Here is a 26,172-nt window from a genome sequence, read left to right on the forward strand (position 1 = left end):
CTGAAGATTACCAAGAGGTCAGCCCAAAATGTTGTTAACAACGACCAACACATATTACCATTTTATTTCAGATATTGCTCTCTATGTGGCCCTGAATAATAGCGAGGATAAAAGGACAATGAATGAATGATAAAACAGAACCCCAATTGAAAAACAGCCAATTTTAGAAGTGGGGTATAAATCCAAACAAAAATGCTTTTAGTAACATAAATGACATCTAAGCTCCAGCCATTCTTGACTCTACAGTAAAACTGCAGCTACCTATATATGTCAGTAGCTCACACCAACTGGACAAAGTAAATATTTAAGTCCTCAGGCAGCTGAACACAGAGGAGGCCGTAGGGAGCACCAAGTGCTCCAAAATCTCTGTTTCTGGTGCTGATATGGGGAAAACTAAGAAGAGAGGAAGAAAAGGCTGGAGTAAGAGCCTGGAGTGTGTGCCTCACTGCCAATATACCCACCTGTTCAGACAGGCTTTTAAAGTTTAATGCCCTACAGTCTCATGCTTGAGCTTGTCTTTTTGCCTTCGCCTTTTTTCTTATGTCTCATCTTTGACACATATGTCGGTGCCTGGAGATGAAGAAATCAAGGCACTGGTTTTAGATATTCATGTACTGTACTGAGATGTACAAGACAATGTCATCAAAATCAGGAAAACAACTAAAGGCAATCAGTTTGACTTAACTTATTTTGGGCAATTTAAAGGTTGTGGACATAGACTACAGATTGATTTCAATGTCATGTAATCAAATATTAAAAATTCCAATGTATTACCTTTACTGTATAGCTATCAGTAATATATATATATATATATACTAATATTCCTCTATTTTGAGAAAAATTACTAGAAATTCTGAAAGTAAAATGGAGGCAGGGAGAAGCAGAAGCAGACTGACATCAGAAATCAAAAATAAGCTGCGGAGAAGAGAAAGCAAATCACGCAAGCGCCTCTGCATCAGTTTGTCAGATTTTCTTGAATGAGTCTGGACAGGTGAGGAGCCTGTAGTGAAGCAGAGGGAAGGACAGAAGAAGTGGGTGGAGGTATAAGCGGAGTAAAATAGGTTGGATACTGTTGTGGGGCAGAATGAGGCTTGTAGCGAATGGGAACAAAAAGAAAAGAAAGACGGAGACGACAGGGTAAAGAGAGGTGAGGCTCACAGGTAAACAGGGTTTAACGGACTAACAAGATTGTGTGCAAAGACAACCTAAAGCTGCAAACACAGAAATCTCAACAAGTGGATGTGACATTTAGCTGTTAAATCTGTACGGGAAGAGATGTGGGATTGAGTGGATAACTTAATCTCTCAAAAATAAACCTGAAACTTTATAGGCATTAAGATGAAGTTCTCTGCTTCGTGTGAATGCTGGACATCTTACTTGTAAAGGAGATGATAGATAGGGGACCTTCTGAGGAAATAAAATGCTAATGAGTTGATTAATGTGCATCATCAGACAATAGAGAATAACAATATAGGCCTCAGCTGAGATGGGCATTGGCAGAAGAGATGAATGTAGTAACAATGGGAACCTAAAGCTTTAAAACAAACTGTCAGTAATGATTGTTGGCAAAATATCCCATTTGTATTGCCTTTTCTCACCCATGTATCACTGCCACACAAGAGTTTTATTTCTTTCCCAGTTCTCACCAATAGGCCAGAATGTCAGATAAGGTGAGGAGGTCTTTCTGCTGGTTGTCTAGGAGCCAGAAAAAAAAAGAGTTAAAACAAACAGTGAGAAAGGGCAAACCAAGAGAGAAAGAAAAAGGATTTACTGTATCACCAGTACATGTTAACAGCTGTATCAGTTGGTCTCAGTTCAGAGAGGGGAAGGATTCCGACAGCTGGTGTGTGTGTGTCAGGGGGAACTGGGTGTGGAGCTTGGACCAAGGGCACAGTACAGAAACAAGGGAGTGTGGTGGCTGGAAATTCCCCAGACTCTTTCTGCCTGTAAAACAAAAGAAAACAATAGCCAAAACCTGATTTTGGGGTGATAATAACTCAAAACATTAACAACCACCACTGCGGATTTTTCTTTCTTTCTTTCTTTTTTTTTCAAATGTTGAATGTTGGTTGAATTACACCAGCATTTGTTGTAAATCAATGTGACAACCCGACAAGGGAAAGCAAATAAGAAAAATAAAATGCTCTGTCCACACTTAAACACCATTTTTAGAATTAAATTAAATGGTCAGTATCATTTCACTTGTTTTATGTTTTATAATAGATATATATGGATATCATACTGTCATGTTATTACAGTCTGGTAAAGTTATGTAGGCATAACTGGACTTTCCTGTTTTGCTTTATATATATATATATATATATATATATATATATGATGTAATATATGTCAGTTGTGTAGGGATTATGTAGGTCTGCTAAAAAACAATATCAGTTCAAAAATGAATTATATTCAGTTATTTATGACTAGGCAGACAAAAAGATATTTAGTGAGATTAGGCTACAGCAAGTAAACATTACAGCATCTGATATCTCCAAATACAACCCTCAGTAATGACTAAATCTCATCCAAAAGCTGATCCACATGACCAGACAATTCTGCGCTTGTTTACACTCTGTCAGCTCAGCGTCATAAAAACATAACAGAAGACAACAAGAGAAACAGAATAGAGGATAAACAATATATCTGATCTATAACATACTGTATCTTTATTTTATTTTGACTTTTTATGTTTTCATTACAAAAAAATAAAAAAAGAGTGTCAACTGAAATGACAAATCAATCAGAAAACAGGGACCATCATCTCCAGACCATGTTGAAAAACAGAAAGAGGCAACCTAGATCTGGGGTTGTAAACAGTGTTTTATAATGAATACAACACAGACGACGGGACTGACAAAATAAACAGACGGCAGGGGTGGAGAGGGAGGGGTGTAGAGAAAGTATGCTGAACTACTCAGCAACAGCCACTCAAGTCGTGACGTGTTCACGGTGCTTCCTGCAGCGCTTTAACCCGGGTCCTAGAGACAGTATTTGAGCTTTCTATTCGCTGCTTGGCGCTGTTGCTATGGGGCTGTGCATGTTGAGCCGTGCACGTTGCGCCGTGCATGGAAAACAGTTTGTGTGTGCTGAGTTTGGGATTAGGGCAGAAAGTCAGGAGAGGGGTGAAGAGCCCGCATCAAGAGTGCAACATGATGAAACGCGGTTTTATTTTATTGTCACTTTTGTTGCTGTTGTTGTCGCTGTTGTTTATCGTATTAATGGTCATCATCCAACACAATAACATTTATGGCTCCTTGTGTGTCTGAGACGGTGACCTTGTTGAACTTTGTGGTTTTAATCACATATTATATCACTATTCATTTGTATAAAAGGAGTTGCATTGTATGAATGCTACTCAATGTAAATTAATTTTGACTTTATCAATTCGACAATGTTCGTGTGAACCTTCTGAATAGGTAATTTATGTTGACAAAATAATCTCTCAAAGGCTATTCATGTCTGTAAATGTGACATTAAAGGCACTACAGTGAGTATAGTGCGACTTCTTCTATGGTAAAACTAACATTTCAATAGGGACCTGTTAGAGATTCTTTTAAATAGCCTATCTCTACATCTATAAACACAAAAGGTACTAAGTAAGTGTATAGTGAGTTTATTGATTCTGTGGCTATCATGTTAGTGTGAACCTTCTAAATAGTGAAATAATTCACATGATGAAATCATTCATCATACACAATTTATCTCGGCAAATGTGACACCATATGGACTGAAGTTGGTCTACTAGTGAGAATTTCAATGGGAACCTAAATCAATATATGTAAAAAACATCATATTGCATAACGTGTCTGCGTTGCTCAATTGTGTTTTTTAGCGTTTCTATCAGCTGTAATCTATCATAACATGCCTATGAAATTATTATTTTGGTGTGACGTGTCAGCCTATATTATTCTTGTACCATTACACCTTGTATGATAGTGGTTTATAATAACAAAAGAGCCAAATGAATCAGTAATAATTGATCAAATAAAAACACACTTATCAGAGACAATGACATGTAATAAAAGTTTTCATCACGGACTAATGAAGAATTCTGCTGCATTTCAGCACCAACAGCTGAAAACACAACCGGACACTAAAAGGGGGACAGTGTGTTGTTGGATCACACCTAGCACCGCGAGCTCGCGCCACAGACGCTCCACCGGCCGGGCGTGTGTTCTGATATCTCGCGGAGCTGCAACAGAGCGCGCGGTATGAAATGAAATGAGAATATGGCACCGCTGAGTACATGTGTGCTTACAGTCTGCTCTGTGGCGTTTTACAATTACCTGACAAATAAAAGGCATCTGTCCTCCAGAAGCACTCTGGTCCGGTAGAAAAGTGTCCTTTGAAGGGGTGGACCCGTTATTATTTTCTTCCTCGTGGGGTTATGGAGTGAAGGGGGTGTGTGTCATGTCAGTGTCACGGACGAACTTTAGACAAGCACCTGCAATCAAAAGTCAGCTAACCCTAAAACAAGCGGATGGTAACACAATGAATAAACCCATCAGTAAGTAAACGCTGGATACGAAACAGACATTTTTTTTACTACGATAAAACAATTCATAAGAAAATCGATTCAGCTTTTGTGTTCCGGAAACAAACAATTCTTCGACATTAGATATCCATGCATATATGTATATTTTTAGATTTTAGTTAGAGCCAACACTGTTTAATAAAACATGTTCTGATTCTGCTGGTGTTATCCCCAGCTAGAAATTGGTTGCCAAGCATTGCATCATTCCTTTCATGTGACTCCCATACGCCCCAAATTCGTCCTGGCCGTCTTATGACTGCATCACAATTGCTGCTCGTACAAACTATACAGGCTGAGAAGAGAACAACCAGCAGAGACGACACTAGACCCCGCCTCGGTGCTGAATTCCAGTCACTCTATTGGATGTCGCCAAGGAAAAGATCTTAACTCCGCTCCCCTGATTGGACCGTTGGGACGCCAATCGATACCGTTAAGCTAGGTTGTGACGAAACTACCTTCCCATGTATAGTTCGGTTGGCCTCTCCCTCAATATAAACACCGCCGGGAGTTTCCGAAGAATCACATTCAGCCATCAAGACTGAACAATGGTTAACATGAGCTATCACCAATTTTTACTAAAATATCCACATTCGAGTTCAAGACAGTCGAGAAGGCGAGCGAATAAAAGAAAAAGGGTAAGTGGAGATTCTTGTCAATAGTTTTGGCTTTTAGTTGGACGATGTTTTTCAGTCTTCCAGGGAGTAACGGCCACTTAACGCACTCCTGAAGTGGTCTCGTGTACTGGAAAGAAAAAAAAAATCATGTTTTTGGCAGATATCCCAGTGCCATTTTTAGAATAACAGTTGTCTTAATCAGTCACAATTTTCATCGAATGGGTTTTAAGTGTTGTCTGCTTCGTCTGACAAGTTGTCAAAGCTCACACGGACTTGAACCTAAGGAAGTTTTGAGTTTTTGACTGTCGAGCCTGCCAAACGCTTTAAGATTATTTTGTGAATTTTGTAGCTACGACATCCAATACGTAGATTTTTAAGTGTCATTTCATGTGAACAAAATAAGAGACATTAGCCTAACCCTTACTCCGTGTGGCGTCTGACAGTAATTGTTGGGGCTGTCGACTCGACACTGAACGGCTTTTATTTGTGACAGCTGTAGTTATTTCTCACACTTTTGACAAATCCATTTTAAGTAAACGTTTACCTCTGAATGAATAGATTGTTTTGTCTTTTCTCCCAACCCACTCTTCTCCTCACTCTGTACGTTTCCTTTTGTTTCGCCCATTCCTCCTGCTGGACTTGCATTTCCATGACGTAATTGTCTTGGCTCACAGTGGACATAAAGCCCAACTAAAAGAGAAAATATTTATATTTCGAATTTAATTTATTGTATAAGAAAATAATTATTGGTAGTTTTATTTACCAGACCAAAGTTTTAATGCCCGTGAGGTCGCGCTACCACGGGAAGTTGACATCAAGTTAAAGAGGATTTTATTTTTCATCACTTTGTAACATAGTAATTCACATCACTGCCAACGCCATATCTATGTAAGATTGTTGTTTTATTTTTTTATTTTTACATCAAAAGGAGAAAAGCGGAAATTCTTATTTATCTGAAATGTTTCAGCTGCAAGCTTTGTCTACATTAAATATAGTAATTGTGATGGCCTTTGTTTAGTAATTTTCGTTTTTAGACAGCTTTAAACAATTAATAAAAGTCGACCTGACTGTCAGCCCTAGAGAAATCAATATAAGGATTTATTCGTCGTTTTTAACCACTTGTTTATCGATCCCAACATGTTTTGAGGACCGTAGAAGGCAGGGGGCGCAGTGGAGAACATTTTGGTCTTTGTTTACAAGAATTAAGTGACAGGAATTTGATTTTCTCCATCCTTGTTGATCATTTTAACAATTATTGACATTTTTTAAGTTTTATCGTTATTTTTATTTTTCATCATTTTCCAAAGCAGCCATTATAATGTTTGATTTAAGGCACCCTTTGTTCCCAGACCAAGCTTGCTCTGTATTTGTACAAATCATCATTTTGATTCTGAGATCTCAGCAATTTCCAGCCTTCAGAAGAAACGTTTTTTACATTCTTTAAGACTAACCCATCAAATACTTTTCTCTTTCAGAATTGTTGGGACAAGCTATCTCCAACAAATTGGCAGACTTGATTAACAGAGACTTTCTAAAGGTAAACTGGTCTTCTCATGTTTGACATTCTGAATGCTGCATGTTTGTTAAGTTAACAGTTATTTTAATATTAACTTTGTATTGGAATAAAGTTATCAAAATCTTTTATACATAGTTTGAATCTTCCAATTCCGCTTATCAGCAATTTGAGTGCTGTAAAGTAATTTCCTCACTTAGTTTCCCTATTATTCCATTTCACATTTAGGCAGATTACACAATATACTGTACTTTGTTCTAGTTTTCTCGGTCATGGTGTAAATAATTATATAGATAAAGGCTTCTTGCGGCTGCTCTGCACTCTTCCCTTCATCTTTCTCCTTTTCTTAACCGTCCTGTGTGTGACCCCCCCTCAGGTCCAGTGTGAACCGTGTGGCCGAGTATCTGTGAGTTGAGACTGACTGGCGAGATGACTGCCGAGTGGCTACACCTGCCCCCGCCGTACCCCCCTGGCGTGGGGCCGTTGTGTGGTGCAGAGTTGGAGGCGTGGTATGAGGACTTGCAGGATATTCTGGGCTCTGACACGGGAGGGGCAAAGCTGGCACGTGCCCCCACATGCACCGAGGTCAGTACCTTGAAGAATGAAATGGTTATCACACCCATGATGAGTGTGAGTGTTTCCGTCCATTGTATTTTCGTTAATATTTCTCTTTTTTAGGTTTTGTTTTACTGTTTTGTGAATAAATTCCATTCACATACTAAGTGATGTGAAATGAACTTATACTGTTATGTTTTATACGTTTTGGCAGGTGTTGACATTTCCGTTTTGTGCTTGTAGAAGGAGCCGGAGTTTCTGGATGTTCTGGAGAGTTGTTCTCTGACCTGGCTGACGGACGGAAGCCAGACGTGGGGCGAGGGTGTTCAGAGGGCAACAGAGGAGATCCATAACACCCAGCCTCTGCATCACACCTCGTCATCATCCTCCTCTTCTTCCTCTTGCATGAGTCCAGCTGTTGCAGAAGAGCGGCGGGCGGAGGCTGAGAGTGGGAGAAGCGGAGATAGCTCGGCAGGAGGCGGCAGTGATCTGCTGCCTCCAGAGTTCTTCGAGTTGCTGAGTGAAGGAGGAGTGGGAATGGTGGATCCGAGCGGAGCTGTGATTAGCGGTAGCTATTATTACCACCACCATCAACACCACCAGGCTAATAATGTCCATCCTGCGTCTCCCTCAGCCAGCGAGGAGGAACTGCCCTGTGTCCCTGATTCTCCATCGTGCTCCTCCTCAGCTTCCCAGTCGCCATCTCAAAATTGTTCTTCTCCCTCCTCACCTGTCTCTTCTCCCTCTGCCTACCCATCCTCCCGCCTGGGAAAACGCAAGAGGACCACCAGCGAGAGGGCCAATGGTGCCTTGTCCTCTTTCGCCTCCTCCACGCAGCACACATCCCCATCCTACTCGTCTGCCAAAAAGAGTCGCAAAGAAAGAGAACAGGAGAATGAGAGGAAGGTGCAGGAGCTGACGGAGCAGAACGAGCGTTTAAAATCGGAGATTGAAAGGCTGGGAGAGGAGGTACAGAGGACACGTAGAGCCCTGATAGAGAGACTAGTCAACACCAGGAAATGAGGGAAAAAAAGAAAGACCTACAGAATTGGAATAAGCAGTGGTGGGGAATGGTGTAATATGGATATGAAATGCCTTTTTAGACAGGAAAGGAAGGAAACCAAAGATATATTTTATAAGCAAGAGGATTTTTGGACAAGACAGAGAGCTTAAGATGGCAAGAAGTAGGAAAGTGATGAAAGTCAAGACAAGAAAAGGCACAGAGAGAAGGGGCTGCAACAGCAATGCGGCAAATAAAAAGACACAGCATGTATAAAGGAAAAGGAAGAACAGACAGCTCTAAGTGCAAATGATAGCGGTGGTTTTGATGAATGTTTGTCATTTTAAAAAGGATGCCAGACTAAGTGCCATCAAATAGGATGTCAGAAATAAGAGTTATGAGCATTTGATGATTTGTATGTTGGAAGGAAAGGAACTTAATTCAGAGAGTGCATTTCATTGTCATCTGTTCCCACCATTTTGCAATAATTGTAACTCCTACGTTAAGGGCTGCAATCTGGCTAGCAGAGATTATTTGCCCCAATTTGTGGAGAGTTTAGGAGCTCAGGAAAAGTTTGAAAGTGCCCAGAGCAGTGCGAGTATGAGAGAATGATTTTTTTTTTTTTGGGAGAGAATTCATACCCTTTCTTACTTTTTTATAACCCATGGCTTGTGTGTATGTGTATTTATATAAAGTAAGTAGGACCCGGCTATACTTTCTAAGCTGACCTTTTCTATCAATATGGGGACTTGTGGTAGAATCACAAGTTGTTCTACCCTGATTTACTATTTTTATATAACGCTGTAATATACACAATTGTACTGTAATGGCTTGTACTGTAAAATGCCAACATATCCAGTCTCATTGTAGTCACATAAATTGTTAATTGTACAACAATATGCATGGCTTTTATCATTGATAGCATCAAATACATGTATTTTACCATACCATTTATTTTACCCTTCATTGTAATCCCAAATTTGCAATAAAATAAATAATTTGCATTTCTTTGTGTCTTGTTATGTTTATTAGTTTGCCTTTTTAATCACCTGTGTGTGTACTGATATTTTTTATTTTGTAGAAAGTAGTGTAAAATAGAGATAAATGAGAAAGGGGGAGGGGAAGTACACATAAATTTTCTTTTTCAGCGTAACTTAAACAATTAATTTCCTGGATCCAAAAAATGTATTTGTAGCAAATAGCAAAAAGACAATTTTCCAGAGGATATAAAAAAACATCTTTGAATGCGCAACACACCTTCCAACGCTAATATCGTATGCTGACTTTATCACAGGGAGAGTATAAAATCAGTTTCTTTTGGTGTAGGGATTTGGAAAAATCCCTCCATTCTGTAGCTGTATTCATTTGACTCTCTCTTTGTGTGTTTTCATTTCCCCGTCGGCCTATCCAGCATTTCATTAGTCCTCAGTGCCAATACCACATTGTCTTAGATCCTGTCACGGCTTTGCCTTAAGCTAATACCCTCATCTCTCTCAGTGTACATCTTGTTCCCATTCTCCACTATCATACCTCAAACCATTCTACTCTTCCCTTCCTCTGAATAACCTCCATTTTGCTTTCACTTGTTTTCTGTCTCACTTCTTCTTGCCCTTCTGAGGTGCAGGCTCAGGGCTCTTCCCCTCAGCCAGAGCCAGCTGTTTCTTCAGGTCCAACAGTTTGGCCACCTCTGCTGTGATCATGGCCTTCTCTGCCTTCTGGGCTTTGAGCGCTCGCACCTTCTCCCCCTTTGACAGATAAAATGACAGGATTTAATAAATTTAAAAACTAAATTTGTCTTTGACTACACACTTCAGCTTATATGGACAAACACAGGCTGGCAGCTGTCAAATAGTACACAATTAACGAAGGCGGCAATTTGTGAGTTCGCAATAAAACGCGTCTGTCCGGGTTTGGAAATATGGAGAATCAAACATTTGATTCCCAAAAATGTAACCTGCGTATTTATAGTTGTAAGTATAAAGTAAATTTCAAAAATCATAAATTGGTGGATGAAACAATTTTGATCAATTAATTACTTACTCAAGCATTACCAGATCATTTTACAAATAATTTTACAAACACTAGACACTAATTAAATGTCGCTTTTAACATTAGCCGTTATTTATTTCAGCGGCCGGTAGTTTGTTGCATTTGTGATTTGATTTTTGAAGAGATCGCTTTCATTCCGACATCCGCTTTGTTATTCCTGTTACAAGACAACTATTTTAACGACAAAACAATGCAAAGAAAATAATCTTATGGAAATGTAACTTATAGTGCTGTTCTAATAACGGATTATTGATTCCAAAATGTCTAAAAATGTGAGAGCTGGGTTCACAGTTAGCTCAACAGTGCGTTTATCTCTAGCCAGCGATCTCACCTGCTCAGCCACAGCCTGACTGAGCTGCTTGGCTTTTTCTGGGTCCACCTCAGCAGCAGCAGGAGCAGCAGGAGCAGCAGGAGCAGACACGGCGGCAGGCTGAGTGCTGGCAGCGTTCTGAGCTGTCGTCTGAGGGAGGAAACAGACAGATGAAGGTTTGAATTTGAGGCGTTTTGATGGTTATTATTTCCAGAGATGACTTACTTCATTTCAGACAATAACGCCCATCACTCAAAACGTCAACGGGATTTTATGAGTCATGAAGTGTGAATGGACAGTGAATCACGCTGGACACACGGGGATGAGTAAAAATCTGAGGACGTTAGATGATCTGCTAGTATTAGTGAAGGCGTGCGGCAATCAACATTGACACAGCAGCACCAATGTGGACTGACTCTTCACACAAGAAATCCCGCTCGATACCTTTTTTTTTGGTGGTTCATCTTCAGGCTGGAGGCAGGCGGTTGAGGAGAAGGTTTAGAGATGAATTATTTTTATCTACAGCATATGATGGATGCTTAATACATAATTTAAACATTTATAGTGTGTTTTCTCTGCATCATATTTCAAAAGACAGATACTCCGACTAAGTACAAATTCTTATTCATGACGACAGTCTGACAGAGGCCCGTGTACGGCTATGCATTATCAATTCTTTCTTACTTCATCATTCATAAATAGTCAACCTATTTTACTACAGGACCTGACTCATGCACAGACCATTAGGCATCATAAACATCAAATACCTGCTGTCCACCAAATTTTTTCTTCAAAGCCTCAATCTGGTCCACCTCCAGTTTCTGGAACAACGGGCTGACCTGGGAACAAAGCGGGGGGGGGGGGGGGGCAAAAAGGTAGAAATTCAAAAAAATATATGCACGAATATTTAAAAAGCTTGCGATTGTGGAAGTGTAGCTGGAAAATTTAATCTGGAGGCTCTGTGCTCATCTTTGAACAAACAGGATTATGCAAGTAAGTAAGTAAGTAGATAACTATATATGAGAAATTTTCAGAGTTTCGTGATCACCACTCTTCAATGCAGCATTCCAGTTCTGACAAATCACGACTTTTGTCAGAAAAGTCAAAAAAAAGAAAAATGAATGCTGCATTGGCAGGCTGCTGCAGACACAGGTCACCTCAATAAGGCCTGAAGGGACAAGTGGCCTGAGAGAAACTTGCTGTTCGAAGGCTGAGGCCTCAAAACACAGTCTAGGCTATTATTCTTAAGTGTGTGTATGTGTGTGTTCAAGCGACTACAATGTCCCCCAGAGTACTGAAATATTGACAGACTGTTGCATCCTCATTGTATCACCCAGCATCAACATTGATGAGGTTCCACAGGTGTGTGTGTCCGCACATGTATGAACTGTGTGTGTACTTTTTCCAGGCCATACTCACAGTGCCAATGCGGTGACCGGCACTCAGGGAGCACACAAAGGTGCCGGTGCCTTGCAACATGGTATTGATGCAAGACTGCGGGGCATTGAGTTGATCCCTGATGGTTTGGCTGACCGTCGGCATGTACGGCAACAGCATCACCGACAGCAAGCAGGCGATATTCACAGACACACCGGTCACTGTGCCTGCACGCCGCCTGAAGAGGAGAAACAGAGATCAGACAGATCAAGAAAATAAATGTTTTGAAAAATCTTTTCGTACATACAATTATTTATTTCTTCTAAGAACTGATTTTATGAATTCAATCTGTGCTCAATCAAGCCAACCTTTCTTCCTGTGCTTAGAGATACAAGACTGTGAAAGGACTGAAGGAGTCCTTTTTCCCTCTCTGATCACATTTGAGGCAACACACATCTATCTACCTTGCATGGTCAAGGCCATCTCACCTTTCTGCATCTCCTCCCTTGATCTTCTTCCAGGGTTCATTGACCTGAATGTACTGGTTGCCATGGCGAGAGATGTTGAGGATGTGTTTCAGGGCATCACGGATTCTAGCGGAATGTGACAGTAGACCAATGTTTATCTAAACTGAAGGAAGTTGTGCGACCACAACCTATTACACAGAATCTACTTCAATATCTTCAAGTCACCAACTAGTATGTTTCACCTTTAGTGTCGAGATACATCTCAAGATGATACAAGTACCAATCTAATAGTAGTAATGTGAAACTAAACTGACAATTTACAAATACATTTTCTAATTTTAATAATTCAAAAATCTTCTGAAAAGTCATTTCAATTAAATTGATACATTCTGTCTAAATTCCAACATCAAGCTTTTGTTATGTGACTCGATTGTCTTACTTGACTTTGTCCATGAGCTGGATGTACTGCTGCAGCTCCCAGCCCACCAGAGCCAGGAGCCTCTTATCTTCCTGCTGTAGCTCCATCGCAGGCACACAGCCCTCAAAGAACTTAGCGACAAACATGCCAGCTCTGGGGGAGGGAGGTCAGGGGAAAATGTGGGAATGGAGAGAGAAAGGCAGCAAGAGAGACCGGGAAAGAGAGAGAGAGCAAAAACGAGAGAAGGGCATGTTACTTGACTTGCTAATTGTTTATAAATTATAGATTGTGTTGCCAGATGTAATACAGTGCTCTGCTAGTGTAAACTATCACAACAGCGTGCTGCATTGAGCCTCTTCACAGCTCCTTCATCGCCTCTATATCGTGGCCATATTGTAAAATGAGTGTTATGTGTACATAAGGAGGATGTTAGTGGTGAGAAGGTTTTTGTCATGTCTGATGCAACAGACCGTTCTTTATTTTACACATCTCTCAGACTCTGAGCAGACCAAAATGCTTTGACATGACCGTCACATTCACAAAGAACTGTGATTTTGATGTGTGAGGATGAACTTTGTGCGACCTGCATTCTTAATTTGTTTTACTCATTTGATTAGTGAAACTGCAAAGCCTCAAGGTTTTTTTTTTTGCATCCTGGGAAATAAAGAGCAATACTGTACTGTACTGTAACAATAATTGAATCATTCTAATCAATAGAGTAATATTTACTGCTGGTAAACATTAAGTAGGGATTTACACATTTCAGTTTATCAAGCTGATTGTTTGTTAAATGTTAATGTCAAGGTTTCCACTGAACAGCAACTAGCTGGAACACCACAGCCCAGAATCGAATATGAGTTTGAAAAAGCGGGCATAAGATGGACACACTGTCGCTAATGATGTAATGATGTAGTGACTGGATCCAGGCAAGGACAGCATTTCTTTTCTGAAGCAGAATACTCTCTACCTACAACACCTTAGGCTGGATGCAATCTACAAGATATTTTTGAACCAATTAGGCATCAACGTTGCTGCCCGAGACCAATTTTGAAGATCAAGGTACTTTGAAAAAAAAAAAAAGCTGCTGAGAAAAATCTTTGATGTGGGATTTAACCCTGATCTTTTAAAAATCATTTGAGGCGATGTAATTGGGGCTAAATTACGCCATCCCAAACAAATTTAGAAAACTAGGGTGAGCCTCTTGTAATAGTTACTGCTCTAACAGACTTTTTTCAATGAGTACAACAATCTGGAAACTTAGTTGTTAATTGGACTGGATGACAGTTTTGCTGCGTATTTACTCTCTGAGTGAAACTTTTGTACAATTATGTACAAAATGTGAGCAACTCGAGGCAGATTGCCCCATTTCTTATTTCACTGGTGACTTGATCTAAACTGATCAAAACAATTAAAGTAGAGAAAGAAACAGTAACACACTGAAAATGTCCCAAAGTCAGATGGCAGGGAACATGTTACCTTGTTAGGGTCGTTGAGGAAGTAGAATTCTGAAAAAGGTCTATTTCTAAATTCTACTATTTGTTAATCCCATGTAGAAAGCAGGAATTCACTTTAAACTACTGACTATTACCAACCTGTTGATGAAGTTGCCCAAGTTGTTTAGCAGCTCAGAGTTGTTCTTCGTAGCCATGTCAGCCCAGGAGAAGGCTGAATCCTGTCCCTCTGGACGCACATACAGGAGGTAGAACCGCCACACGTCAGATGGGATGCCCGTGTCCTTAGCCATGTCTCCAAACACCCCCACGCCGCGGCTCTTGGAGAACTTGGTATCTTCGTAATTAAGATATTCTGTGGGAAAGTTACAGATTAAGTTACTGTCAAAGCTGAATCTTAATTTCCTGCGTGAATGTGATCATTCAGGATGTTCGTGATGTAAAGCTGCCAAACAGAGCGAATGTACCATTATAGCATTTTTAAAACAATTTCAAGATCTGTTGTGAATCCCAATTAGTCTAATAATATAAATAATTAATCAAAAGGTGAAACAGTCAATCGCAATAACCGTGCTTACCAGTGGCAATGAGGTGGCTGACCAGAGTGTAGTTGTCCTGAGCTCCCAGTAGGGAGCAGGGAAACACCACACTGTGGAATGGCACATTATCTTTGGCCATGAAGTTGTACAGCTCCACCTAGTGGCAGAGACACAACACTGCACTGTGAGGATGACATCATATTAGATCATCATGAGATCATCCAGTTCAAAGAGGACTTATCAGCTCTCCCCAACCCCCATCTCTGTCTCTGCAAATACAGGCCATCACACACACACACACACACACACACACACACATAACAGGAGCTCGATCCTGGGGGTTTTAGAGAGAGATGAGATGAGTCAGTGAAAGAAGATATGTTAGATTTTTTATCTATAGGGTTTTAAGTCTTTTTTTTATATAAACTTGCAGTTAAAGTCCACATGTTAAAGAAGAAGCTAGCTTACTAGCACGTGTTTTCCCCTTTTACACTTCTTACTGTATGTGCGGGAAGTCGAGTGGTGTCAAAGCCTAAAATATCATCTCATATGTGCACACAAAATGTCAAATAGTTCCCTATTTCTAAGTAAAGCTGATGAGAGCATCATGAACAACTAGAATTACCGCCCTATGGTTGTATGCCTCCTCCAACCAGTCAGGTTGCAGTTTACATCCATGTCTGTCCAGACTCATAATAAATGTAGTGAGGAGTTGAACAAAAAAGGTACAAAGTGTATTTCTTGGCTAAATGGAAGTTATCACTATATTGATGATACATATGTATGATTCCACTCATTCAGTCACTCACTCACAAGATCATGATTAGCTAGGCGCGCTCCAACGTGTTGTTTGCAGTCACGTGATTCTGATGACGCTCGAAATTCAGAATGAGGCAGGAAGTGAAAGACAAAATGGACGAGATGGAGGAAAGTCCGTACAGTGCAAGTTATTGTTTACTCATTGTGTCGTCCCAGCCAACATGTGTGTGAAATCTGGAATCGCCAAATTCATTCTTAATTATGGCTAAAAACCTATTTTGAGGTCACAGTGACCTTTGACCCAAACGTGTCTCCTATTCAGTGTACGACAAACTGTGAAATATGGTCACAATCTGCCCTTCTGTTCCTGAGTTATGGTGTTGAATAATGGCCAAAAATGGGCCAGGACATTATGATATAGCAGTTAAGTTGACCTTTGACCTTTGGGTAAAAAAAAAAAATCACTTCATCGTTGCATCCCATTAAACATCTGTGTGAAATATTGTCATAATTACCACATCAATTCTTGGGTTATGGTTTCAAATTCTAATCAGTTCATCCTTGTGTCCCCGTGGACGCTTCTGCCAAATTTGAAGAAGTTCCCTCAAGGCGTTCCTGAGATATCGCATTCACCAGAATGGGACGGACGGACCGACAATCCAGAAACATAATGCCAAGAGAACCTCTGTCAGACTGATCATGCTGAGACATTTATCTCAAAGTGGAGGAATCTATAAGTGGAGCGCAAAGTATGAAGAGCTGTACTGCCTTCTACACATTACACTGTGTATACATTGTGTACATTTTGTTCATAATCAGGTTATGTCTTCCTCTGTTTCGCATTAGGGTTATATGGGGCTAGGAATTGCACTGTGTTCTAATGGAGAGTGCAAGAGACCAGATGGGGCAATGAAAAAAAGCAATCAGACCCAGTCTGTGTTGTAAAGAGGACAAAATCTGTGCCAAGCTCGTGCATCAGTACTTTCACGGCTCATAAATTCTGACATGTGTGTTGGGGGGTGGGGGTGGGGTAATTTGGTGTGGGTTACCTGATGAGGATTCTTCCACCACTTGTCCCAATTGTCTGTGTAGTTGGCGGTGATGGACAGATAACCAATAGGGGCGTCAAACCACACGTAGAACACCTGCAGGGGCAGCAAGAGTCAGGATCAGTGACAAAAGATGCAATTTTTTTTTTTTTGCATTGCTTTGAGTTACAGAAATGAATTCTGCATCACATGAATCGCACATCAAAAGGACACAAAGATTAGGAGGAATGACTTCACAATGACCTGGATACAAATGTGACTTCAGTCAAATGTCCTTAGTGTTAAGAGAAAGTTTAGAGGCGTGAACTAAAAGAGGTGGTCAGTGTTTAGACCTACAGAGTCTCCCAAGTGTGCTACTAGAGAGCACTGCAGTATAATCAGTCACTGCAGCATTTGTAAACAGTTAATGAAGTGCATTGTCATTTTCAATGTTTAATTAGGAACCTGACCTTAGATATTAAGTGTTTGCATTCTTTATCTTCTCAGCAAGTAAATTAGCTCAGCAGTAGGGCTTTATTAAGCTTTGATAAAGAAAAAGAGTGGTGTGTGGATAATTTCTACTGTATGATAAACTATAAACTAACTAAACTAATAACTTCTTACTCTAAGCAACAATAGCAGACCTTATCTTTAAACTCAGGATGAGGTACTGGCGTTCCCCACTTCAGGTCTCTGGTGATGCAGCGAGGTTTGAGTCCGTCTCTCAGCCAGGAGCGAGTGATCTGTTTGGCATTTGCTGTCCAGTCTCCTGTGCTGGTTGACTTGTCCAGCCACTGCTCCAACTGAGTCTCAAGCTGCATGAGAGAGAGAGGAAGAATGAAGATGCTGACAAAAACATCAAACGTCTTAACTTTAAACCACAGCTCTAGAAAGAGTAAAGCCGTTTATATAATAAAATTACCACAGGGATAACTGCCTTCCACAATCTGTCTGACTGTGAATTCTACTTTACAATTGATGCTTGTACTTTCTTCACAGGCTAACTCTGTCTCAATCCCTGTGACCAAAAAAAGCCCCGTCTAAACCGTAGAATGGAAACCCAGGCCATTACAATGCACAATACAGCATAATGCACAATACAAAGCATACCTTTGGCAGGTCCAGGAACAGATGTTTGGAGGAGCGGATGGCTGGAGTCTGTCTGCAGACCTTACACTGAGGTTCCTGGAGGGGATAGCCAACAAAGATCAACACTGGTTAGGCTACATCTAACCTGATCTTTACCTGAAATTGAAATTTAGGGGACTATTTTTTTCATCCATGAAAGCAGAAACAATTTCAAAAGTTCCAGAGAAGCAACAATGCTACATTAATAGTAAGCGAAAGGTGTGTCCACATGTCACCTCCAGAAACTGTTGAAAGCCACTCTGGGAAATGTAGGAAGTAACTATGGATGTAGACGAAGCAATATTTATCTAACAGAGAAAGTATCAGAATATGGTATTTTCCTTCAATATATATCAGCAAAGAGGAATATAAATGGTACGACAATTGCTACCACCATCATTCTCTTTCTAATGGCCAATCAATTGCAACAATCAGCACTGAATCATCATCATAATCATCAACCTCTTGCATTTTATCAAACAGGCTCCTTCCAACTCACCCTGAGCTCCACAGCATTGATGAGGCGCCCACACTTGTCACACTGGTCACCACGAGCTTCTGGGTAGCTGCAGTGGGGACAGATGCCTTCTACGAAGCGGTCGGCAAGGAAGCGCTGGCAGTTTTCACAACGTAGTTGCTCCACCGTGTCTTCCACGAGGAAACCATTCTTGTGGAGTCGCCAGAAAATGTCCTGGGCTATCCTGATAACAGAGGACAAAGATGGTTGAAAGATACTTCAGGGGATGTGCCTGTGACGCAAGGAGAACATTTTTTGTCTTTTGAGTTAAAGGTGTATGAACACAGTGACAATTGTGTTATATGGGAACTAAAGAGTTATTAAACCTTGACCCCGTTTTTGTTTACCAACTCAGATTGATATGGCTTTTCCCTGTTCAATATAGAAAATAGAGCAATATACAAGAAAAAGATGACTGGACGATTGATTAGGTTAAAAAAAAAAAAAGTAAAATGGTACAAAAACAAAACTGATGGTAATCTTTGGTGGTGGTTGGATGTAAGATCTAACATCCAAAGGACTTTTCATGAATCAAGTCAAAGGTCTTTAATCTTTGGGCTGTTTTCACTTTTCAAAGAACATGGTTTTATGCATGGTGTCTGATGTCTTTTATGTTGCACTCTATCAAAGCAAAGGCCCGAAAAACAAGAGTTTTTATCTTTGTAATCCTTTTCTATGTACAAGCTCTCTTCTTTACTGAGGAAAAGCACCTCTCTTTTGTATCCCATATCCACGTGTAAGTAGGTAAACCCACCAAAAACCCATCTTTTCGTGTCTTATCTAAACACCCATACAAACAAAAAAATGATCTGACACCTTACCCATACACACACTGACAAGAAATCAGCCCCACTTCCACTTGAAGCATGTAAAAGTTTACTAACTTTACCATAAAACGTCCAATTTATTTTTCTTTGATTGACCTTTCAGTTGTGAAGAGTGATACTGTACTCTTGAATAAATACATCTATATATCTATATACACATACACACACTTTTTTTTATTTGGTAAACCAAAAAATGTAAGTAACAACCTACATTCTACAATCATGCTCCATAATCTAAGATTATGTGTAGTAGAATTTATGCTTGAGAGGGCTAGACAGCCACACCAGTATCTACTGCAAGATTATAGTAATCCCATGTTACGTAATTGTATAGTAATCGTATGGAAACGTGTTTGCCCTTTCATACCAAAGCTAAGCAGTATCAGAACCACACCCAACCCAGGAGAGGACCAGGGTCATGAAGCAAGCTCTTTATCATTGTTGGAGACCTCTCTGTTTAGCTTTGTCTTTAGCTTTGTTGTTTACCTTTGATTATGATGAAAGAAAAACCCCCGTATTTATTTTAATTTCTCACACAACAGTAGATTACATTTTTTTACAAACAGGCCAGCCTTCATCCCTGCTTCCACTTACTCCGTCTGCTTCTCAGTGGTGGTTCTGCCAAAAAAGTCGAACTCAATCTGAAACCACTTGTAGATGCTGGAGTGAATGGCATGGTACTTGTCGCAGATCTGCTGCGGCGTCAGACCCTCCTCTCTGGCCTTGTTCTCTGTAGCTGTGCCATACTCATCTGTGCCACACACAAACAGCAGGTTCCAGTCTCGCAGACGGCCGTACCTTAGAGGAAGAGACGCATGGGGTCAGGACAGAAAGACAAAAGAGACACTCAGAGAGAGGGATGGGAAGCTAGAGAGAAAGATGTAGAAATGAAAAGACATAGGGAGCAAAAGAGAGATGACGATGGAGAGTTACAGTGAAGAAGAGAGAGCAGGACAAGGTGAGGTAACCTGTTGGTGAGGACGAATACGATGGACAGCTTTCATTGTAATGTTGAGAAGGCCTTTAAATACCTGTACTGTATATAATGTGCACAAGATTGTGTATGTTCTCATGCAAGTGTTTTTAAAAATGTGTTTGGTACGGAGGTCAACATTTTGTTGGCATCTATTTAGACAGAAAAAAGGATTTTTTTTTTTTAAATTCTACCTGCAAAAGACGTCAGCGCTGAGGACACAGCCAATGATGTTGCCCAGGTGGGGGACGTTGTTGACATAAGGCAGGGCACTGGTCACAAGCATGTTTCGCTTTCCCTCCATTGGCAAACTAATCGGAAAAAAACAGAACATTTCAGTTTGCGGGGCTACCCCACAGGTAGATGATCTTAGCTGATGTCCCTTCAACATCATATCATTCCCAAACTAAAGCACACACACGCTCACTGCAAGCCACTCGGATTAAGAGTGTCTGCATAATGTCTACAATGGGAAACAGCACTTTTAATTACTTACATGGGGTGCTGTCTGTGAGTAGCCAATGGGCAGGTGTTCAAACTTTTACCCCAGGTGAGAGCAGCTGCCTCCATCTCCTCTTCTGAAACCGCACGCTCATTTTCCTCACCCTAAACAAACATTTAGACATCATCACAAACAAAAGGTTTATTGCCACTGAAGACAGTGAAACAAGTGAAAAGCTGTTCCCACATCATAAAGACAAAAAAAGTACACTCAACTGTGTTTTTTAAACACATATCACCAACTCCCACCTGACCTCTAACCCCGAAGCTAAAGCATTTAGCAATTTGGGATACACACACTCTGCAACTTCCTCTGACAGGGAGCCAGAACTGCAGCTGCAAAATTTGATTGATACTTGTTCAAATCCTCCCATGCTCACACAAGAAAGAGAATAGAGGATAAAGAAATAGTGATGTAACCTCTACATGCTGCATGTTCTATATCCTAACACGGGTGTTAATTTAGCTTTCATAGAGCCGGGTTCACTCTCACACGGAGACTGCATCTGCTTTACAAGAGAGCCCTGCTTAGTTTAAGTGAGGTGAATTCAAGCCTTGCAACCCTTTGAATGCTATAACTGTCTTCCGTATAAGTAAAAAAAAAAAAGCTTCAGTGAAGTAAAGACAGAAAATGTGGGAAAATAAACGTGTGACAATACATGTGTCTGGCAAGGTGTTGTTTGCGTTAGTGCATCTATATCGAAGAAAATAAAAAAGACAATACATTTTCTTGGAAACCTCAGAGGACGTACATGTTTCCTGAGGCATAAGCACAAGTGTAGTTAAGCACTGATGCACCTCTGAATGCTTCCTGTTCAGTGAGAATACGTTTTCTTATAGTTATCCTGATGATCTGGCTGATACCTCGGCAGGGCTGCTTGGCTGTGCGTCTCTGCACTGGCTGCTCTGTGGGGCAGGCTGCCTCTGCATGTAGCTCTTCATGCCCTGCAGGCCTTTTCCCTGCAGCACTCTCTGAGCAGCAGACTGAAAACTGTGCATAACAGCCCCACGGTCAAACCAAGTCTTCACAGACTTGCATTCACCTGAAAAGGAAAAGCAGAGGGTTGCGGTGAGGACCGTTCGAACACAAAGAACAAAATTGGAAATAAAGCATTTGAAAATAAAAGAAAGCAAGAAGGTAAGTAAAGGAAAAAAGAAAAAGAACACTGACAATGAAAAAAGGGAAGAACAAATTGTTAATGGACATTTAGTTTATTAGTACTTACCCAATGCCAGTGAGGAGTCGGATAAAACAGGGTACAGTGCAGCCCACAAAACAAAATCAGCAACTGAAACAGCTTCCTGAAACACAGCAGTTTAATAAACTTTTTTTTTTAAACAATTAACATGCACTATTCTTGAACTTGCCCTGTCATCCCAGCAAAAACCTAAATGCTTGTCGTTTTGAAAGACCTGATCCACCTGACCCCCTGCGACTTTCTATATGCAGATCGCCCATGAGGAGGACTATTTTCAGCGCATCTCAATAAATATGGACTGTATGTGCTGCTCTGTGCTCTGTCTCACTCTGTGTGCTTACACAATTTTTCAGTAGCTTTACACAGAGTTCCTCCAAGCCATGCCTATCACCAAGAGACTTAACAAAACATATTTCTGTACACATGAAATATATGGCAGATACAGATGACTTGTTGCCACAGGGGCTGCAGATACCACAGAGAACTGATCTCCCACCCACCCACCCACCCACACTCTGGCACATCTGCAACATAAGGGACCTCCTCCCCAGATAAATCATTTTAACTTAAAAATGCATCACAAGCTCAGAATCAGCAGCTGAATAAGAAGAAAAGAAAAAAAATGTTGCTGGAGGAGCCTGATGTGGCACAGAGGCGACGTTCGGTTAAGCTCAGCTCAGCTTCCAAAGAGGCATCATGAACTTTTGACTTAATCATATATTATATCGACTGAAAGGGCCTCGTTTGAGTGAGTATGTTTGTCTTTATCTTCTAAATGTGCTCACACTATACACGGCAACTAAAAGGGCATTGAAAAAATAAGTAGTACATGAACAGGAGATGTTGATGCTGTACCCCAGTTAAATATGGTGTGGTCCCCTTGCTCAAGCTTTGCTCCAAGTAGTTAAGGGGTCCCTGGAGGATCTTGGACGCCTCTGATCCTTTTCCCTGCAGCACTGCCAGGTGAAGGGCCTGTAGCAGTGCAGGCTGCACAAAAAACACAAAACAGAGATGAATTAGAATTGACTGAATGACATCAGATCAAGCAGGAAACCAAAGAAGCATGACTGAGGTTAAACAGTTAATTTTCTTAAACCCTACAGAGCATGCTGATAGATTTCTTCTGCACATTGTTCTTTTGAGAGCATCGGTTTTAATCATTTAGCTGCATGGATTTATGTGCCCTTTGGCAACACATTGAGGAACAGTGAGAGGATTCTGCACAAGAGAATGTGCAAAAGCGTGAAATGAAAACACTTTGTGTCTCAAAGACAATTAGATTACCAGCGAGGTCTGTTTTAATGTAGAGCTCACCTGAAGATCTGTGGCCTCCCATTCCAGCCACTGATTGCAAAGCTCACTGGAGTCTTGTCCACTTACTTCAAACAGGTATCTAAGGTGTTAAAAAGTGGAAACCAGAAAGAAGTCCTGTCAAAAAGTTGCACCTTACTTGTTCTCAAAAGGAATTTCCTCTGATATGTGCCAAACGAACACACCTATAATATAGATGCCACAAATGTCCTCGGGAGTTAGTTACAGTGTGCCCCAAAATCTTATTGCAGTGTAATCATTATTGCCAAACGAAACCGTTAACATTTCACTGATAGTGTTGCTGGCCGCAGTTTATAGTATAATCGTAGCATTTCCAAATCATCTGATGAACCGGATTCGTCACCAATTACATATGTCATGGAAATTTGAGAACTGCCATTAAAACAGGAAAGACACTGCCTTGGATTGCTGACAGGGTTAAAGGATTAGTTCCCCCAAATTACAAAAACATATCTTCTCATTTACCTCTAGTGGTATATAGCCATGTAGATAGTTTGCCCAGGTTTTGAGATAACTATTTCAGAGATTTCTGCTGCCACCCCGATACAATGGAAGTGAAGGAAATTTAATGTGTGGGGCTCACGGTATTAAAACCTAAGTAGTTGCAGCCAAAGCTATCTGCATGACTAAACACTGATTGAGATGAAGTGAAAATATATTTTTGTTGTAGAAACTGACCCTTTAGGATTTTGGATATCTGAAAAGTTTCATAGAGGCAGTGATTATGCCAACTTGGCAAGCAGGAAGAACTATAATTTACTGACCGGCAGATGGCATTGGAGCTGAAAAGATGCAGTCCATTAGGCAGGAGTAGGCCTGGTACGGCTGGACGGCTGAGGAAAGGCACCACTCTCTCTGTAAAATGTTTGTCCAAAAAACATCAAGTCAAATTTGAATTCAATGCTGCATCTTCAAGGAGAACCAACAACACAAGACTCCTCAAATGCTTCAAGGATGATCCTGTGATCAAGTTCTCAGCCTCAATACTTATCAGTTAAATTACTAGAAGGGTCCAGGAAGAACACAGAGGTCACATAGAATGTCAAGGATCTCCTTAATCTGGAACTTATCAGAACTCAGGGCAGATCACCACATGAGGGGTGGATTCATTCATATAATACATTTTTACTGATGTCTTCACTTTGACAACACAGTTTGATATGTTGTTGTGGCTCTAGGATCAATACAGCAGAAATACAGAAAAAGTAACATTTCCATTAACCTTAATAAATGTGCAATATTTCAGACTTTGTAATTAATCAATTGTCAGATAACAAAGACAAGGGATATCATCTCAGTTCAATAAGCACAGTACTCAATACAGCAAAATGCATAGTGATATGTATGTTTATACACATAATGTACTTCTGAGTACAGTCCACTTCATTCATTCACGGTGGCTGCATGCCAGATGTTCCTGGTTATTCATCTCTGTGATCCAGCTCCCACAGAGGACTAGCACACATCTGGGACTGGGAGTGAAGCCGCTCTCACACGCCTCAGACAATCAGACCATAAGCCCAAAGCTGGGATGTATTACCATTTAATTAGAATCTAATTCCTTTACACAGCAGCATCTAGATGACATTTCACTAGACTATACATCTAGTGAGAAACACCCTAAGTTGCAGTAGGAAGAGTTCATAAAGCCCATAAGCTTCAGCCATATTCTGTGTTTAAAGGGACTCGATGCCAAAAAAAACCCACTATGTTAAACTCATTGTTAAACTACGTGCATTAAAACAGCCTCTCGTTTGAAAACATTTGTGGGTCAGAGTTTAGTCACATGACCGTTAAATGGTCCCCCATCCCAAAGAGGGATGAGTGATTTGGTTAAAGTCAATATCAAGATCATCATACAGACTTTTGTTGCTGTCAATACACGTTACAACAAGGTTTAGGTAAATCCACACGGCCAACCTGGATTTGGCTGTAAACATACCACCCTGATCATATATTCTATATCATATGTCTGAGGAGAACCTGTACAGTATGTGTATAAAAGTCTTGTTCCACAGGTTTTGACAAGGCCAACCTGAATTCTGGCCATGTTGGCCTTCTCTCCTCACTCTCTGTGTATAAGCAAGCAACTTTGTTTTAGTTATGTTTTCAGGTCCATTCAGGTTATCTGCCTATCAAGGTTTTTTTGTTGGGTGCAGCTTGACCAGCCTGGCAGGGATAATAGCATAACTACAAATGATGCCAGATCAGATGATGAACTGAGACTGTTGGCAGGTTCAAGTCAGTCTCATTGCTTTGGAAATACATTTTCTATTTCCAAAAACACTGACAGACAAAAAAAGTCTTAATCAAGACCTAACAAGATATTTGATTGTGCTTGTATAAACACAGCCCTACAACTTCACAGTGTAAACCCGGACTGTTCCAGGCATGAAAGGTGCATACTGAGATATACTGTCCAGGTAGGAGCCAGACATCTGAAGCTATGCACTGCTGAACAAAGGCTACATAAAGCTGCACAAAAAACTACGCTCTAAACTCTGAAACAAGAGAAACAAAGCAGTGATGTGCAGTAAGAGACTTTTCTAGCTGCTTCTCAAACGTAGATAGAGGTGCCTACACTGCTCACTCCATTCATCGGTGACTGACGCTGACTGGCAGTTGTGACTTGATCAGGACTAACGTTACAGCTAGCTTAAACAGTTAACGTACAACCGTAAGTTACAGCACAAAACTCACCTCAGACATGACAGAAAACCACATATAATGATCAGGCAGTTCCGCTTTTAGCAAACGGCAGCTGTTATCAGTCGCAATTATAGGCAGATTCACAGACTAATGTTAGGCTAAACCATGCTTTCTTACCTTCGTGGTTGACACACTGAACGTCACACTTAACTCCAGTCACTTCTAAAGCAGCTAACACCTTCAGGCAATGCGGGTTGCCTTCACTTACGAAGAGCTTCATCTGGCCGTTGGTAGCTAGCTACTCCGCTACGTTGGAATTGATGACTGGCTTTAATGATGGCAAGATCTTTACTTTTAATCAAGACAAGTAGCTGCTGGGAGAAACTTTGCCAGTGAGAGCCGGTCCACACGCTGATGCAAGCGGTGTCG

General features: G+C 40.7%; 2 protein-coding genes across 2 annotated transcripts; one reads left to right on the forward strand and one right to left on the reverse strand.

Annotated features, from left to right (window-relative positions):
• Positions 1–5,070: 5,070 nt before the first annotated feature.
• Positions 5,071–9,198, forward strand: ddit3 (DNA-damage-inducible transcript 3). Its single transcript, XM_070901916.1, has 4 exons — positions 5,071–5,172; positions 6,627–6,688; positions 7,041–7,249; positions 7,463–9,198. Exons 3-4 carry the CDS (start codon positions 7,094–7,096, stop codon positions 8,240–8,242), a joined length of 936 nt encoding a protein of 311 aa, XP_070758017.1. The 5' UTR covers positions 5,071–5,172; positions 6,627–6,688; positions 7,041–7,093; the 3' UTR covers positions 8,243–9,198.
• On the reverse strand, positions 9,187–26,054 carry mars1 (methionyl-tRNA synthetase 1). Its single transcript, XM_070901902.1, has 22 exons — positions 25,921–26,054; positions 23,859–23,949; positions 23,077–23,155; positions 22,618–22,749; positions 21,790–21,865; positions 21,428–21,606; positions 20,559–20,668; positions 20,257–20,373; positions 19,684–19,887; positions 18,245–18,446; positions 17,728–17,802; positions 17,262–17,432; positions 16,639–16,734; positions 14,870–14,987; positions 14,433–14,646; positions 12,862–12,993; positions 12,444–12,548; positions 11,998–12,193; positions 11,346–11,417; positions 11,023–11,049; positions 10,600–10,716; positions 9,187–9,964 (listed from the first exon to the last, which is right to left on the reverse strand). The coding sequence occupies exons 1-22, from the start codon at positions 26,021–26,023 to the stop codon at positions 9,815–9,817; spliced, it is 2,766 nt and encodes a 921-aa protein (XP_070758003.1). The 5' UTR covers positions 26,024–26,054; the 3' UTR covers positions 9,187–9,814.
• Between the last annotated feature and the right edge of the window lie 118 nt (positions 26,055–26,172).

Source organism: Enoplosus armatus, chromosome 3 (assembly GCF_043641665.1).
Source record: "Enoplosus armatus isolate fEnoArm2 chromosome 3, fEnoArm2.hap1, whole genome shotgun sequence".
NCBI classification, from domain to species: domain Eukaryota; kingdom Metazoa; phylum Chordata; class Actinopteri; order Centrarchiformes; family Enoplosidae; genus Enoplosus; species Enoplosus armatus.

Excerpts from the sequence above, each read along its gene's own strand:
- ddit3 (XM_070901916.1), top strand. The coding sequence starts at position 7,094 with ATGACTGCCGAGTGGCTACACCTGCCCCCGCCGTACCCCCCTGGCGTG. Across the intron at positions 7,250-7,462 it reads GTGCCCCCACATGCACCGAG|AAGGAGCCGGAGTTTCTGGA; the intron begins GTCAGTACCTTG and ends TTGTGCTTGTAG.
- mars1 (XM_070901902.1), bottom strand. The coding sequence starts at position 26,023 with ATGAAGCTCTTCGTAAGTGAAGGCAACCCGCATTGCCTGAAGGTGTTA. Across the intron at positions 12,194-12,443 it reads AAGGGAGGAGATGCAGAAAG|GCGGCGTGCAGGCACAGTGA; the intron begins GTGAGATGGCCT and ends TCTCCTCTTCAG. Across the intron at positions 11,418-11,997 it reads CCGGTCACCGCATTGGCACT|GTCAGCCCGTTGTTCCAGAA; the intron begins GTGAGTATGGCC and ends CTTTGTTCCCAG.